Here is an 18314-nt window from a genome sequence, read left to right as displayed (position 1 = left end):
ATCCAATGAGGCACAAACATAATTCACCATTAAAGTATAGAAGTTTGCAAAATATATCAATAATATTACCCTACCTGAAATATATTAACTACTATACTCATCTATCTGAAAACATAATTGAACACTGGATAAGCATCATTAGCAGTACGGAATGCACTGCATACAGTACACTTGCCACTTAAGTACACTCATCAGTTTTGACCTTTTGTTAAAAATTAGCGGAGAACTGCTTGTCCAAAAGCTAACAGTAATGACAAATATAAAATAGAAGACACAAAAAACAATTGAAATGATTTCTTACTTGCTTGCTCTGTCTGCCTCATCAGCATACAGTGGGGAAACAGTACCAGTGTGTGATGATCGTTGAGGGCGAACCTAAAGGCAAATAAACAAAAGTGATTTTCATTTCTAATGTTCACGGCTTACTGCTCTTTTCCTTATGATCTCATGAATGGCAGCAGCCTACCCAAGTTGCCAGTCTTTTTCTGTGAGCTTGAGCAGAGAAAGTCCCAAATAAACCAATTTCGTCTTCCAACTGAAGTCCAAAGTAAGTAGCATTTCTGAAGAGGCCACTTGTGACCAAATCAGGAGCAGCAACTTTGGATTTTTTTTTCTCCTTTCTGAAGAATTTTGAGGTCAACGTGGCACTGTCTTTAATCAGCTAACACTACAGCTGATGTGCCAGTTTTCAGCAAGAAAATATGGGCACGCAATTACCATTATTCAAATAATACAAATCTCTCACCATGTAGAATTGCAAATATAGCGATCCTGCAAGTGATGAGTAAGAAACTTCACGTGTTTAAAACAAAAAGCCCTAAGTTATGTACATCAGAAGGCACAAACATCAGAGATGCGATATTGTTGTATAGATTTTAAAAATATACAATACATTACAGGTTATTAACTGGAATTCATCGCATTTTGTATTCATTACCCAGAAACAGGACATCACCATTACTCCAATGCAGCTCACCCAACAAACCAAATTCCGATATTCAGTTAACTGATTAATATATAGAGTCATAGAGGGATACAGCACTGAAACAGGCCCTTCGGCCCACCGAGTCTGTGCCGACCAACAACCACCCATTTATACTAATCCTACATTAATCCCATATTCCCTACCACATCCCCACAATTCTCCTACCACCTACCTACACTAGGGGCAATTTACAATGGCCAATTTACCTATCAACCTGCAAGTCTTTGGCTGTGGGAGGAAACCGGACCACCCGGAGGAAACCCATGCGGTCACAGGGAGAACTTGCAAACTCCGCACAGGCAGTACCCAGAACCGAACCCGGGTCACTGGAGCTGTGAGGCTGCGGTGCTAACCACTGTGCCACCCAAATGTAGATTAGATTAGATTAGAGATACAGCACTGAAACAGGCCCTTCGGCCCACCGAGTCTGTGCCGAACATCAACCACCCATTTATACTAATCCTACACTAATCCCATATTCCTACCAAACATCCCCACCTGTCCCTATATTTCCCTATCACCTACCTATACTAGTGACAATTTATAATGGCCAATTTACCTATCAACCTGCAAGTCTTTTGGCTTGTGGGAGGAAACCGGAGCACCCGGAGAAAACCCACGCAGACACAGGGAGAACTTGCAAACTCCACACAGGCAGTACCCGGAATCGAACCCGGGTCCCTGGAGCTGTGAGGCTGCGGTGCTAACCACTGCGCCACTGTGCCGCTTCGGGGGTATTGTTCACAGTAGCAGGATGATGTACAGTGTTATAATGATAAGCATGATGCATGCACAATGTATATAATTCTGTGGCTAAGCTGCAACTCTGTTATACCTTGTCCCTCTATCAAAGCCATAAAGTATAACTGTTTGAAATACCAATATCTTACGGTCAAATAGCGGTTAAATGCTGCAGGTAAAAGTTTGCAGATGTTCAGGTCCTTTAAAATTTTTGGTTCTAGGTCAGAAAGGAACCAGCATGCAATGACATTTTTAAAAATAAACTTACAACACTTCGAAGTAGAATATCTTGTGTGAATGAATTCAAAATTTTACTTTTTATAATGGCAATTTTCCTATGGCACTGCTCACATTAAATGAAAGGACAAGAACACCATTATGGAAAGCACAAATATTCTTCTTTTGCTGAAGTATGTGTCCTTTTACACTAAGCCCAATTAAAAGTAAACACTGGTTAAATTCATGTATAAGACAATTAAGAGGCGACAGACATTGCAGGTCTTGTACCATTTATACAGTCTGAGTGCGAGTGCAATAGTGAGAGTGAGCTTGAGCAAATGAGAAAAATGGAGCCTGCCATGTATTTTTCAAATTTGAGTAAATCACGAACAAACCAAGTTCAAATTTAAATCAGTGGTATCTCACTGAATGAAAGAGTCAAAAAAATTCTTCATTCTGTCTATGAGATGGTAATGATAAACAGCAAAAACTTTAACAGTCTTAGCTCCTCAATGTTTCACTGCCTTGAAATGATAACTTTCATCACAATAGCAGATTAAAACTGAAATGAATATCAATATAAAGTTGGAATTCTATGAAATTGAGTAAACCAGACTTTTACTCATTTTAGTCTGGACTGTGGCGATTAGAAGTTATAAATTTTACCACACCCACTTTTTGTCTCCAAAATTGTGCAACACCAAAGAAAAACAACTAAAAGTGAATATAAGGGGATATGTCAAGTAGATGATTCCATCTGCCCGAGTAAGAAAAAACACTTTCTTTCTACACATCATGTTTCAGGAATTTTGCAGTGTTGCTTTCTCTCTTTATGCCACAGCACAACAGAAATGTCTTGTAAAAAGGATGGTGGTGCAGAGAGAAAATAAAGCATATGAAAACTGCATAATATCGTGGTATGAATAAAATGGCAGCAGTTGGTAATATAATACCTTAAACTGGAGAAGACACAGAGTAAGGGTTGGGGCTGAATTCAATTTTTGTATGGTTCAATGTTTTGCTCTTTCTCCCTATTAAATCATTTCTCGCCATTGACTTTTAAACTTTAAATCCTTTATGCTAAAGTACATTATTCATTCAGTTCCATCACATGCATACTGTATCCAAGTTGTCAAGATCAACCTCTAAATGTCTGCAAACTTTCATCCCATCATCTTGGTAGCAAAAATAAAACTTATGCCCACTGTCAAGCACAACACTACACAGCATTTTGTTCTTTATTTTAATCAGACCTGTACTTGTTTAATAAGAGGAAACAATGCACAATGTTGTACTCAACAATGCCTTTATCCATGTCTGATAAATTCCCAGCAAATTCCCAAAAAATATCTTGTATATGTTCACATGATAAAGAGAGACTCCCCTCTTTTCAACCAACCACTTGGGATCTCTCTGCATGCATTAGGCATGGCCAAAAGGGCAGACAATTTGACCCAAACCTTCATCTGTACAGTTATGAAATGGTTAAGAGTTTCACTGATGTCAGGTGCGCTGAAGGAAGAAAGTCAAGGCTGACTGTGCTCCTGATATCTTTATAACCTCACTCCCTGCAGGACGTGCTTAACCTCCAATGGGCACCCAGCCTATTCTCTCTGTCAGTGGAAATCACAAACATGATAAGGTGCCCCATTATTAGGTGATGTAGTGTGTTGGAACAACATCCTATCTGTGTTTGACTGTGACTTATGGTGGAAGTGCATACGGAAACATCAGGTGACTATGGGCTCAGGCTCAGGACCCAACCCTACGGTCAAATAGCAGCTGATACTCAGGGTCCGAGCCCAAGTGAAAATAACAATGTGGATCAAATACAAAAGAGGAAGGGAAGATCAACTGCACCTGCAGATCTGCAATAGGAAGAGGGGGCAAGGAGGAGGAGGAAAATTAGATGCAACATGACTTGTAAATGGAGAGCACTCATTAATCTTTCAGGGCTATGTAGGTTGCTATATTTTTTCATAAATGACTATTCCTCTGCATTTTTCTCTACATAAATGAGAAACTTTGACAACCAGTTTAAAATGTTAATTTTGGGACCCAATGACAGATTTCTGATAATTATTTTTCAGTTGTTACACAGCAACCTTTTTGTAGCAACATGTTTATACCACATTAAAAAGTCTTTGTTGTCAAACTACATTTGAACAAAAAATGTGCATTAATAATCAGTTCATACTGCATTTTTGAGTTATTCATTTAAATACAAAAGGTAATTATCAGTAATGAGGACTCTTTGATCCTTCCAGAAAACACAAGCTTTCATGTACTTCATTGTACATTTTGTTCCAAGTAGCACTGCATGTTTCTCCTGCATGTGTTAATAATCCATTTTGTTTCAGACAGAATATTTCTAACAATTGCATTTTTAAATGGCAGAATCAATGCGGGAGAATAAGCCACGGAAACCACTTCAGGTGGTACATCTGAAGGGCTTAAGAGGTGCCTTGTACCATACTCAAGGCTTCCAAAACACTAATGTGAAATATACATAACAGACTTTTTAAAAAATTGACTGTACCCCCCCCCCCGGTAAGAAGCCATAGCAAAGGTAGACAAGTTTCCAACCTTCAGCTTCAAAATATTCGATTAACTATAGACTTCAAAATCATAAAGATGTTCAAACTCATTAGAAAATGATGTCCATCTGCAAAACTTGTCTAATGCATGCATGGAATATGTAAATAAACCCCACTTCCTGCTGTTTGCAGAAGGGCAAATAACTTTGGAGTGTTTTGCAGGTTGAAAGATACAGACTTCAAGTTCAACGGACAGACTATTCTCAATAATCCAGTGAGGGACCAGAGTTCTAAACTACAAATATAGTTGAATTAACTAACACACCTCTATGAATAGCATTCCACTATTTTAGGAATATAATGCAATCTATCCTGGTGAACTAGGTAAATAGTCATTCCGAATAATTCAAATCTACAAGATACACTGGGGAAACTCACCAAGGCTTCTTCAACATCACCTTCCAAAGCTGCAATCTCCTAGAAGGTCAAGGGCAGCAGGTGTATGGAGATACCGCCACCTCCAAGTCACACACCATCCTGATTTGGACATATATTGCTGTTCCTTCTTCGTTGCTGGGTCAAAATCCTGGAACACTCTACCTAACAGCACTATGGGAGTACCTCCACCATTGCAGCTGTTCAAAATGGCACCCCATCACTAACTTCTCAAGGGTATCTAGAGATGGGCAACATCCACCTCCCATGAATAAAAACTTTTTTGGAATTATTTATTCAAAGTGTACTTATGCAGTGATTTAAGATGACTTGTTTTTTGTTTTCATTCCACAAATTGTTTCACAATCCATTATATTTTAGTGAAACAAGATATCCTTCACTGCGAAACCATAAACTGCAAATAGGCCCCAAGGCTTCCCACAGCCTTAAGTATACTGAGTTGTTTGGAATTCTGATCTAAACATTCTGGATGTAAAGAATATATTTTACTAGGGTCAAAAGGAGAATAATTGCCCTTTTTTGGGAGGAGATGAGAAAATGTGAAATGCAAACATTGGAATATATTGCCAAGATTTTCATTTTATATGATGTTTGTTTTGATCTCTATTTAGAAATATAAATAAGTTGCCTACAGTTCTAACACAGGTTACATTCAGTACCACACCATCACCGAGGAGCAACAGAGTGTAAAAGTATTTTCTGCTTCATTTGAGTGAGGATGATGATCAAGTTGTTTTGTATTTTCTCCTCGTTTTACTGGCCCATTGAAGATATTATACCCCATAAAATGGAGTGGGAAGGCAATCCATCTTCACGGCTAGCACATTGCTCTGCAACCAGTTGCTGGGAGACAACAGTTCACAGTAACTTTCAGTACAAGACAGAGAAGTGCCTCGTCTGTTCCACCAAGAGAACAGTTGAAATTGGTAACCCATCGAGTGAATATAGCTGATAGCCTTTGTCATGCTCCTCTATGGCACCACTCTAATACAGTTGTCACCACACAAACCAACCTTGCATATAATTTCATTGTATATAATACTTCTAAAAAAAAAAATGGATTTAACAATTACTTATAGTCGTGTGTTTCCTAACAACTCCATCATACACCTAAAATACATATTTAAAAATTGTTCACCTAGATTAATATATACCCCATGGATCAACCTTGTGTGTGTGAGCAAACTATCATTTATTTCCTATTCTTTACCTATTTTCTTTTCTTAACGTAATGGCAATAACACCAAAAATATTATTCTGAAATCCTATTTGCGCCAACCCAAACAATAAATTCTTGCACAATTAATAAAGGCTGCTCATTTGCAATATAGCTAAGGAAACAAACAGGGCCACTAATGAGTACTTACTTCGAAACAGGTACTCATTCTTGGTTGTTTATATAAAATTTATTTTTAAGCATCCAATGCCACAATGGGATTCCAGGCAATCCCGATAGCCAGAAGAGAGCACTTATTGAAGACTGTGTTGCACATTACTGCATGCCTGACATTACACACATCTTTCCTGGGAGACAGAAGCACTATGGGCTGGCTCATTAATTACAAAGGTGAGAATTCAACAGCCAGAAGAATATGTATTCAGTCAGTTTGCTGAAATGTACAAAAAAAAACTTCCATTCACCTTTATTCACCATAAACCTTTACAAGGCTCGAGAATTAAGATTTGTGCGCTCTCTCTTCTCCCATGCCCTTCTATTGTGGTTTATTTAGCCCAAGGCTAGCCATCTGTTATCAAGAGCAATGTTCTATAGTTAAGGAAACAAACAGCAAAACAGCTAACCCAAGCAATTATAGGCGACAGCATACAAATACAAAAGCACAAAAAACCCAAGAATCCTTTTTTTTCCCCCTCAAGTGGTCAACCACGCCCACACACTGCTGACTCTGTGCTCAAAGAAAGAGTAAGGAAGCAATTATTTTTTGGCTTTTGCAACTGATGAAGAAGTGCACATATTTGCATGCAGATTAGGAACACACCTATTTCTTACAAAAAAAAAATCAGTCTACATTTTTATTTACATTTTCATAAACTGACTTTCTGTTACATGATCAATTTGCCTGCAACAAAGTAACATTCATCTCTCTGGAATTTACATTATGTTCAAAAGCCATGGCAGATTTCCTGAAATTTAAACTGTCCCAGTAAATGTTTTTTTTAAAAAAAACTTGTAGTTTATTGAATTACTGGTAATCTGGGTAGTTTAACTGTGGGTAATTTGGTTTTGTGCATGACAAAATGATAACGGTCCTGTTTGTTCTGCTGTTTTATTAAAATGATAGGTGGGTAGCCATTCCTAAATCTGTAAAACCTTACTCTATGCTGTCAAGCTACAATGGAATACGACATTGCATATTCAAAGGCACTAGCTCTAGCTAAGTAAAATTGGCCAGTTGTGTTGTTGAGCAGTTTAATCAATGGAAGGACAAATAAATATTGATGGCTGGCTCCATTCAAGACCATCAGAGGGGCTTACCATTAACTAATTCTTTCCAGTATTGTCCAAATTGGAAGTTAACATGGGGTTAAAAAAAAAAGACTGCATAAGCCAATGTACTGCACATGCACAATGAGTGCTATAAATCTATTTGCATTATTTTTTTAAACTATTGAGCTGCTTAATTCAACATAAGAAAATGAGCCACAGATAGGCTAAGCTCTATTGAAACAATCTGGATGATAGCCAGTGAGTAAATTCAGTACCACAAAGAGCTGCGTTGGTTAAACCAGCTCCTATGATTTTATAATGTTTAGAACAAACCTCATCAGATATGGGGGGTCCTGAATACTTGGAATCAGGGGATATGGGGGAAAGTGGAGTTAAGGTAGCAGATCATTCGTGATTTTATTGAATGGCAGAGCAAGCTCGAGGGGACATATGGTCTACTCCTCCTCCTATTTCTTACATTTCAAATGATCTAAAATTGCATGAATTAAATACTGTGAAACTTGTAAATTAGGGACATATTAGGGGCCAGCATCAGTTTTTTTTTTGTAGGTGTCCATATTTTCAAAATGGCCACTAAAAGTACAAAAATGTTTATCCCAACAAATTTGAAGAACCAGCTGAGATTACGATCAGCACTTAATTAGTTACAGCAATGCTAAAGACACAAATATGGTAGCAGATATAACAAAACTTGTGCCAAGTTCAGTACCTGTATGGTGGAATCTGTTCCTAAAGACACTCTCAGACAATAAATGACAGTACCTCATGGGGTTGGGAGTGCACACATTTGGGTCCACGTGGGGTCAGGGGCTTGTGCACCGTTGAGTCCATGTGGGTGGGATACAGGGACATTGGGCTGCATGGGTGATTCAAACTCTGATAGCAGATGAAAAAGGAATAATAATTCAACTGTCATGACAGTCTTCAAACTCTGTTACAGTACGCACTATGCATATTTTAATGTTTCCCATGCTCTAAGGTCATAAACGGCTTGGTGCTTTGAAGGCTGTCAATAGTTTGTAATTTGCAAGTGTCTGTGCTTTCAGAGTGCCTCTTGTATTTTTTACAATATGAATTATTTGGCTCTCTCATTAAGTGTCCATTTATACAAGTTTCCTTCTATTTTTACAATGACAAGAGGAAACAAATCATCTGATTATCAAGTCAGTTCCCATTTGCCACTATCAACAAAATATTAGACTGAAGCAGGAGATGCACCAATTGAACAAAAATGTGACATGCAGAAAAAGGTGACTTTTTTATAGACTCAAAATACAAGTTCATAAGAGGCTTCAATGTTGACACTTTTGATGTTTTTAATTCCCAGCCAAAATAAACAAACCGAAGAGGTAGGTAACTGTAAACTGTTAGTGCGTGAACTGAACAATTATGTTCAGGCCTCACAAATATTTGTCACACAACTGTCACCTGTCGGATGGTTCCCCGAGCAGAATGTCAAACTCATTATGTCGAATGCCTCATCGCCAGAACTTTCAAATAAGCACCAAGACATAGCTTGGCTGGTTGCGAGAAGGGCCCTCCCATCATATCCTTCTTGCACGCCTGGAGACTCATTGCCTCTGCACACCGCCCTCGAGGTGGCTGCGGTGGGGAACAGACTATTGCCCACCTCCTTCTGGAATGTGCCTTTGCAAAGCAGGTCTGGAAAGAGATGCAGTGGCTTTTGTCAAGGTTCATCCTGAGCAGCTCCATAACACAGGTCTCCATGCTCTACAGGCTGTTCCAAGGGACACACACCAAGATAAACATTAACTGCTGCTGGAGGATCATCAACTCAGTGAAAGATGCTCTTTGGTCTGCCTGAAACTTGCTGGTGTTCCAGTGCACTGGCACATCCCAAGGTCCAGCACTGCAAGCTGAGGGACGCACTAAAGCTTGGGACAGCCGCCACAAAGGTTCAATGGCGAAAAGCCATTGCATAAGGTCGTCCTGCCATAGTATACCGAGCAGTTGGAAACCATGTAAAACTCCTTGGGCAGTATGCATCAGAGAATGTTTTTGGTATGTAATGCAAATGTACATTGTAAATATAACCTGGAATGGCAAGGGTAGTGAAGAATCTCACATGTATTGAAAGAAACTGATCTTTATTGCACTTGATGAAATGTCCAATTTGAACTGTTATGTAATGTATTTTTTGTTTTTTACAAATTTTTATGAATAAAGTATATTTTTTAGAAAAAAAAGTAGTGAGCATTTTTGCCTGACCTCCTGTTCTTTCCTCTGATATTTCCTTGTCGATCCTCTCAAAGTCACTGACACATGTTGGGGGTACGGTTTCAGAGGAAATGGACAACCCTCAAATACCTGGTCAAATAGGAGCTTCTTCATCGTGAACTTCAGTGCGGAGCATCAACAAGCAATTCAACAGCTGGGCTTATGACAACCAAGACTTACCCTGATCTCTCCCATTAACCACTTTCTGACAGAGACCACTGGATATTTTATTTGATTTAACTGAATAAGTAACTTTAAAAAAAAGTTAAACCATGAAACTTCTTGAAAACACAGCCACTCTAACTTGTCTGCAGCAATTACCTCCTATACTAACACATCACAAAGACCAATAATCACACAGAAACTGTTCATTGTTTCAGATTTCCATGTTTTTTAAGCCATGAGGCCCTTGTGCAAACAACCTTTTCTTGACTTGAAAACTAGTTACATGACAGAGAAAATAATTAGTAACATTAAATAACAGAGATAAAACCAAATAGTGATGGACACTTTTCTGATTTTGCATTGAGTTCTGATTTGCTCAATTGTTGAAAATTTCAACATTTTTTCCATTATTTACAGTTTAATAGTACTGTAAACTGTGTTTATGAAAATTAGGATATTTGAGATTAGTGTAAGTTGTTCAGATTCATGTGTTCCATTTTTAGATTTCATTGACTTAAATAGATTTTGTAGTATAGTGTGTTTGATATTGGATACTGGGTTGTTAATGGGTTAATTTTAATTGTTTAATATGTTAATCAGATACTGTATATATCATCAGAGGAAGTGATGCAACATTGTGTGATCTGGTCTCTCGTACAGCATTGTGGAAGACGTATGCCAAAGCAGTAAGAGGTGTTCCAATAAAGCTTCTATTTCATACACCTCTGCAGTCTCACTAACTATTCTGTATTAGTCTAACAATACCAAGAATATTATATGATGACAGTGGGTGAAAAATAGTGATGGAGAAATCTCTACCATTGCCTGGAAGCTTTGAGAAGGTCATGGGCCTCAATCAAGCAGAAGCATGGCCGAAATGGTATCGGAGATTTGCCAGATATCGCACCTCATCAGGTCTCGCTGTGAAGGAAAGCAGCAAGCAGGTCAGTACGCTGTTATATGCGATGGTGACTGTGCGGATGATATCTTCGTCATGCAGAGGATAAAGCCATGTACGATGAAGTAATCAAAGCACTTGATATATAATTTAATCTGAGAAAGAATAGCATTGTTGAGTGGTCTAAATTTAACAAACGTACCCAACATCAAAGGGAAAGTGTTGATGCAGTCATGAATGACCTGTATAGACTTGCAGAGGATCGAGTTCGGCAGCCTGAAAGATGAATTGATCAGAGATAGAATCATCGTGGGAATGTTGGATGATGCCTCGTCTGACCACTTGCAGCCAAGAAATGATCTAACCTTAGCAAAGGCAATCCAACTGAGCAGACAAGCTGAGGTCAGGATCTGTGGATCGAGATGACAGGGAGAGCCCCATCTTAAAGGCAGCAGACTCACTAGGAAAGCTGGCGGAAAAAAGGTAGGAGACACAGGAAGAGCGTCCATTCAACAGTCCAAGTTAACTGTAATTGGTATAGGAGAGAAAAACACAGGTGGGAAAAAGGCCAAATGCCATTTATGCCGAAAGATGGGCCACTTCCAAGCTGTATGCCGTGGCAAAAAGCCTGAACAGAATACGCACAAAGGGAAGCCTTCAAAAGGTGGCAAGATCCATGAAGTAGATGATATCCATGATATTGAGGTGCCTTTCCTTGGAGAAGTCCAGGAACCAAGAAGAAGCTGCTGGAGTGCGGAGATCCTAATAGAGGGAAACAAGACGCACTTTAAGTTAGGCACTGGTCCGGCAGTTTTGGTTCTTTTTGATACTGAACCTTCGCTAGAGAGAAGCTCTCTTCAGCCATCATGCAAAAGACTATATGGGCCGGAAGGAATGAACTCAAGGTCATAGAAGAACTGAAGGCAACCCGCCAATATCAAGAAAAAGAAATCACAGAAACATTGTATGCGATTCAGAACCAGGGTTGCTCACTTTTGATCTGATTTGCAGAGTAGAGGAACTGGAAAGCCGAAAAGATCAGCCATAAAACTTCAGGGCTGAATTCCTACAGCGGTTCGCAGGACTAGGAAAGCTGAAGACAGCATACTACGTAACTCTATGTCCAGAAATGATGCCAGTGTGCCTTTTACACCTAGAAAGGTTCTTCATCCACTCTTGCCAATAGTAAAGAAGGAAATTGACTCTATGTTGAAGCAGGGGTTTATTTCACCTGTGACAGAACAAACATGCTGGTGTTCAGGGATGGTTCCAGTGCCAAAACCTAACAGATGTATTGCATCAAAGGATGGCCAGCATACATAGGAACATAGGAGCAGGAATAGGCCATTCAGCCTATCGAGCCTGCCCCGCCATTCAATACGATCATGGCTGATCTTCCATTTCAATGCCTTTTTCCCATATTATCCTCATATCCCCTTATGTCATTTGTATTTCGAAATCTGTCAATCTCTGTTGTAAACATTCTCAGTGACTGAGCTTCCACAGCCCTCCCAGTTAAGAGAAGCAAAAGTGACATGAGGAAAAACTTTTCATGCAGAGAATGAAGGTCTGGAATGCACTGCCTGAGATTGTGGTGGAGGCAGGTTAAATTGAAGCATTCAAAAGGGAATTAGATCGTTATATGGTTATGGGGAGAAGGCACGGGAATGGAACTGAGTAAATAATAATAATAGTAATACATGCTACACAATCCCATTCTTAGTCAGTACAATTCACAGAGAGGACACCTCAATGTAGCTTCTGATTGACTCATCTATGATGAGAGAGTGGTCATTCTGAGAGTTCTGAGACTTGACATACTACAATGAATTCACCAAGGACATTGGCGCCTCACAAAATGTCGACCAGAGCAAGATATTCAATTTGGTGACCAGGTCTCTCAAAGTCGCCGGAAGAGATTATATCAAGCTTTATTACTTGAGTTATTCATTGTCAGGAGACAAGAGAACCACTGATGTCATCTTCCTTCCCATCACAACCATGGGAACATCTTGGCATGGACCTTTTCGAACACAGAGGTAAGATGTTCTTGATCATAGTAGACTACTACTCCAGATGGATAGAAGTCAAGCAACTGTAGTCACACTTCTGAAGCAGTGATTACATTGCTAAAGTAGATAGCTGTAACACATGGAAACGCAGACCTTGTAATCGCAGACAAGGACCGTAATTTGCCAATGAATGCCTTAAAGAGACAGTCATTTATGGCACAGGAGATCGTCATTTGGCCCGTCTAATCCATGCTGGCTCTCTATGGAGCTATTCAGTCAGTCCCACTACCCCGCATCCCTGCAAGTCTATTTCGCTCAAGTGGCCATCCAAGTTCCTCTTGAAGTGATTGATCGTCTCCGCTTCCACCACCCTCGTGGGCAGCAAGATCCAGGTCATTAACACCTGCTGCGTAAAAAAGTTCTTCCTCATATTCTCCCTGCATCTCTTGCCCAAAACGTCAATCTGTGTCCCCTAGTCCTTGTACCATCAGTTGATGGGAACAGTTTTTCCTTCTCTAACTTATCTAAGCCTGTCATAAGCTCGTACGCTTCTATTAAATCTCCCCTTAACCTCCTTCGTTCCAAGAACAACCACCCCAGTTTTTCCAAACTAATCTTGTAAGTAAAATCCTCCATCCCAGGAATCATTCTGGTAAATCTCCCCTGCACTCTCTCAAGGACCCTCACATCTTTCCTAAAGTGTGGTGACCAGAACTGGATGCAATACTCCAGTTGGGGCCTAACCAGAGTTCAGCATAACTTCCTTGCTTTTGTATTCAATGTCTCTGTTTATGAAGACCAAGATTCCATATGCTTTACGAACCACACTCTCTATATGTCCTGCCGCCTTCCACGATCGATACACAAGCACCCCCTGGTCCCTCTGTTCCTACATACGCTTTAGAAATGCCATTGTGTAAATGCCATTAAATATCTCTCTCTAGCCTCTCCCTACTCCTTCTGCCAAAATGCATCACTTCAAACTTGTCAGTATTAAATTCCATCTGCCACTTCTCTGCCCATTGTAATAGCCTGTTGCAGGCGGTTCATATCATCCTCACTATTTGCCACACCAAGTTTGGTGTCATCAGCAAATTTTGAGACTCTACTCTGTATTCGAAGATCCAAGTCATTAACTTATAACATAAAAAGCAGTGGTTCCAGCACTGAACCTTGGGGAACACCACAGTCCACCATTCTCCAGTCTGAAAAACAACCATGAACTAAGACTCACTGTTTTCTGTCCTTATGCCAATTTTTATCCAACTGAACAATGACACTCCTATTCCATGAGCCTCAATTTTCTTAACCAGCCTTTTATGTGGCACCTTATCAAATGCCTTCTTAAAATCCATATAAACAACATCCACTGCATTCCCTTCATCAACCTTCTCTTTTACTTCATCAAAACATTCAATTAGATTAGTCAAGCATGATCTGCCTTTTACAAATCTGTGGCTATTTTTAATTAACTCAAACCTCTCCAAACGTGTTGATTTTTTTCACCGATTATTGTTTCTAAAACCTTAGCACTGATGTTAAACTAACGGGCCTGTAAATAAGAGTGTCACATTTGCCACTCTCCAATCCTCTGGCATTTCCCCTGTATCCAGGTAAGACTGGAAGATTACGGCAAGCCCTTCCACTATCTCCATCCCCACTTCCTTTAGCAACCTGGGATGCAAGCCATCTGAACCAGGTGACTTACCTACCCTAAGCATAGTTCACGGCAGCATATGGATTTGTCCGTACTACCAGCTCAACAAGATACCCTCAAGCCAACCGTGAAGCTGAAAGAGGAGTGCACTGCTAAAGAACAACAATGACATCCAATGTGCACTGAGTTGTCATTCAACTGCACTCCAAAATGGTTTAGCACCAAGTGAACCCCTCATGGGAAGAAGGCCGAGAACTCAGTGGCGCAGTGGTTAGCACTGCAGCCTCACAGCTCCAGCGACCCGGGTTCAATTCTGGGTACTGCCTGTGCGGAGTTTGCAAGTTCTCCTTGTGACTGCGTGGGTTTTCGCCGGGTACTCCGGTTTCCTCCCACAGCCAAAGACTTGCAGGTTGATGGGTAAATTGGCCATTATAAATTGCCCCTAGTGTAGGTAGGGGAATTATGGGGATGTGGTGGGAATGTGGGATTAGTATAAAAGGGTGGTTGTTGGTTGGCACAGACTCAGTGGGCCGAAGGGCCTGTTTCAGTTCTGTATCTCTAAATAAATAAAACACAACTGAGTTTAAAGTTGTGGTTTGTTTGATCTTCATCACATAGAAATGAGAATCGGAGACTTGGGGAGAGAGAGATGGAGTATAATGTGCTCTATTGGATGTTGGGTTCTTTAGGGTTAGTTCTAATTGTTTAATATGCTAATCATATACTTTGTACATCATCACAGGAAGTGATGTAACATCACACGATTTGGTCTCTCGCACAGCCTCATGGAAGATGTATACATTAAGATGTGTTCCAATAAAGCTCCCGTTTCATATACCTCTGCAGACTCATTAAGTATTTAGTCTAACAATACCAAGAATATTGTCGATTTAATTGCTATTACACAACTAAAATGTACCAGAAGATTGCTATTAGGGAGCAGTGTTGACTGTAAGAATCCTTTCCGTTAAGAAATGGCTACTACATGATAGTCAGGTGTTTATACATAAAATGTATCCTGAGATAAAGCACGGTCATAGATCTATACTCTATGCAGTAGGAAAAGCATGTTGTCAAATGCAGAAATAACATTTTTATTGGACCATCTGTGTTACCGACAACAAGCCAAGCTGTTTCTAATCGGAAGGTATCCATTTATGCTACTTATTGTGCAGAAGATGTTGATTTTCAGTCATGAGATTATGACAAACTACTTAAAATCTTTAAACAAGAAAACAATGCAACAGCTTCATATGGCGGCATTGTGAGGTAATTAAAAATCCCCTTAAAAATAAAACCTGGATTTTTACAAGACTTCATTTCTTGCCAATAAGGACAAATGAGTGAGCACTGTATCAGTGTCAACAGCTTCACTAGAGGGCCATCGCAAGAAAATCAATGGCAACATGCTCAGCTCCCACAGCTTTCACAAATATCGATGTTTCCAGAGCAAAAAGTCTGCATCATCTATGGAAATGTGTAGAGCATGGTTCTTTCTGGATGATCACAGTCCAGTGTTCCAAGAGAGTGTGACATCCAATATAGTGTTGTGGAAGATATGCTGCTGTGAGCAGTGCTGAGCTGCAGGCCTATTACTGACAGAGCATGGCTGATTGACAAATCCAGGTACCGACTGCATCTTGAATGTCAATATATGCTTTAAAATTTCTGTCCGACTTCAAAAAAGAAAACCTTCATACTATCATTTGCCCCTTGCTCAGTCATGGAAACTGAGGCACTATTAAGCTCAACATATTTCTTAAACTTTGGTTCTGCTGCACAGATTCATTTTTACAAAATCACTATGGAAACTTTCCAGCAGCTGTAACACTTCTCTGATGACCAAGTTTTGACAGTCTCAATACCACTTCTAGAAGATAATAGCTTGCAGCACAAAACTGGTAATCTTATTCAGAGGGACCACAAGGTCACTCAGAATAGGAAGTGAACATATTCATACAGGAGCAACAGAAGGTGGTGTCCAAAATGCACCTCCTGGCAACCTGGCCCTTAAAATCCGCGAATCTCAGTCCAACACGGGATTATACTGCTTACTTTCTGGGGTTGTCATTATTTTAATGGTGTGTGGCTGGGAAGTTTGCTGCTGCCTTATTGGTGAACAATTTCTAAATCAGAACACCAAAAACTGTTAGTATTAGTGACTTGAGGTATGGAAACAGCAACATACTTTTAGGCCAGAACTTTACGGCGCCCAAATGAGCAGGTAAGTGGCGGGGGTGTGCGGATAATTGAGTTGGGGGGGGGGGAGGGGGCACATGGGGCCATTCCCAAACCCCTCCCGCCTCTGCTGCAATTTTATGGGGGGGGGGCGGCAGCAGTGAGAAACAGTCCGCTTGGCCCTTAAGTGGCCAATTGACTGGCACTTAAGAACTGACTCCCACCGTCGTGGGTATTTTACCCTCAGCAGCTGGACATCAAAAGCCTCAAGAACCCCGCCTGGTAAAATAAGGCAGCCTTCTTGTGGCCTTGGGTGGGATGGGGGAGGGGGTGGTGGGAGGTGTGGTGGCCCTCCTGATCTGCCCCGAAGCCCCAACCTTCCCGGAGACACAACACTCACCCCACCACCCTAACCAACCCCCCTTGCCCTGCTGGGGCCCACTCGATTGTCCCCAGCGAGCCCCTAAAAACTTACCTGTCTTCCGGGCCGTCATTCACCTTGCTTGCGATGACTGGGTGTAGTCCCAGCGGTGGCCACCACTCACAGTGCTGGGTCTAAGAGCTACCTGCCTCAAGGAGGTGGAAGTCCCACCCAAGACCAATTAAGGGTCTGGGGAGCGAAAAATCCTGGCCTGGCTTCCCAGGCCCAGCGGAGGTGGGCTCGCCCCTGACGTTTTGGCTGGTAGAAGGGGCCTCCTGCCCAACAAAAAATTCTGGCCTTAATCTTTAGATAGAGCCAAAAAGGTTCCATGTTAAACCATAAAGTTGTGGCACATTATTAGGGAAAAGTCCAAGGAGTTTTATAATTGAAACTGGCTGTGCTATACTGGAATTGGGAGTATTTGATGTTGACAAAATGCTAATGACAAATTTCCTCAGCACTGATATCCATCATCTTGATGGAGAACAAAAATTCACTACAAAGATAAAAAAAAACGGTAAAAAAGCATAGAGGCCAAAACTAGGTTTCATTCCCACTTAGGTCCACTGACATATCTATTCATTTCACATTAAATTATAATAATTCGTAATGTAGCCACATGCCAAATGTTGGCACATCCAAATATTGTAAGAGCTTGTAATAAATAATTTTTCTATATCTTTGTACAAATAGAATTTAAACTTTTTATACATCAATCAACATATATAGACTCAGGGAAAATTACAAGTCTTACGAACGTACTGTTTGCTAGGAGCTCAGAAAGCAAAAGTAAATACACTGGAGCAGGAACTGGTAAGTCACAGATAAAAGGTATTACTACCTTCAGGTATGTTTCATTATGTATTGGTCTACAGAAAATTTCGGATTTACCACAGATCCCAAATTACATTTTATTCCGTCCATCTATTGATGCATCAATCTATTCGACTGTTTAACTAGTCCTACTTCTATATATAAACCTTTGGTTGTTCATGTTATATAAATTGGTAGAGAAAGTCAAGCCAAAGAATTATGTAGCTTTGAAGTTTTAAGACTGGTACAATGAAATCATTCTCACATCATCAACTTTTCACTTTTCAGTATTGCTTTTGAATACAAATACTGAAAAATTCTGACATTTCATTAAATTTCAAAGCAACTTAAGTAATGCTGTCAGATAAAAGATTTTGACAGTCTTCTAAGAGTGGGAGTAGACTTCAAAATTTGCATAACTGTTCTTGGGAGATTTTCCTGCTTAAAATGTTTCTTAAAACAAGAATTGAGAAGAATTGAATATTTCTTAATTCTAAATTTTTTGAAAAGTAGAAATGCTATTCCAA

The 18314-nt window shown here is 40.1% G+C and overlaps 1 protein-coding gene across 3 annotated transcripts in view; it reads right to left on the bottom strand.

Moving 5' to 3' along the window:
• dennd1b (DENN/MADD domain containing 1B) overlaps positions 1-18314 on the bottom strand; it is a 303360-nt gene that overhangs the window by 11522 nt on the left and 273524 nt on the right. For all 3 annotated transcript variants that reach the window (XM_068037699.1, XM_068037701.1, XM_068037700.1), the window contains one exon: positions 302-375. In XM_068037699.1, coding sequence (XP_067893800.1) covers positions 302-375 — 74 coding nt within the window. The remainder of the gene's footprint in view (positions 1-301; positions 376-18314) is intronic.

The sequence above is a fragment of the Heterodontus francisci genome, chromosome 8, assembly GCF_036365525.1.
Source record: "Heterodontus francisci isolate sHetFra1 chromosome 8, sHetFra1.hap1, whole genome shotgun sequence".
Lineage (NCBI taxonomy): Eukaryota > Metazoa > Chordata > Chondrichthyes > Heterodontiformes > Heterodontidae > Heterodontus > Heterodontus francisci.
Note: the sequence above shows the minus strand (reverse complement) of the source record. Positions and strands in the feature narration are given on the sequence as shown.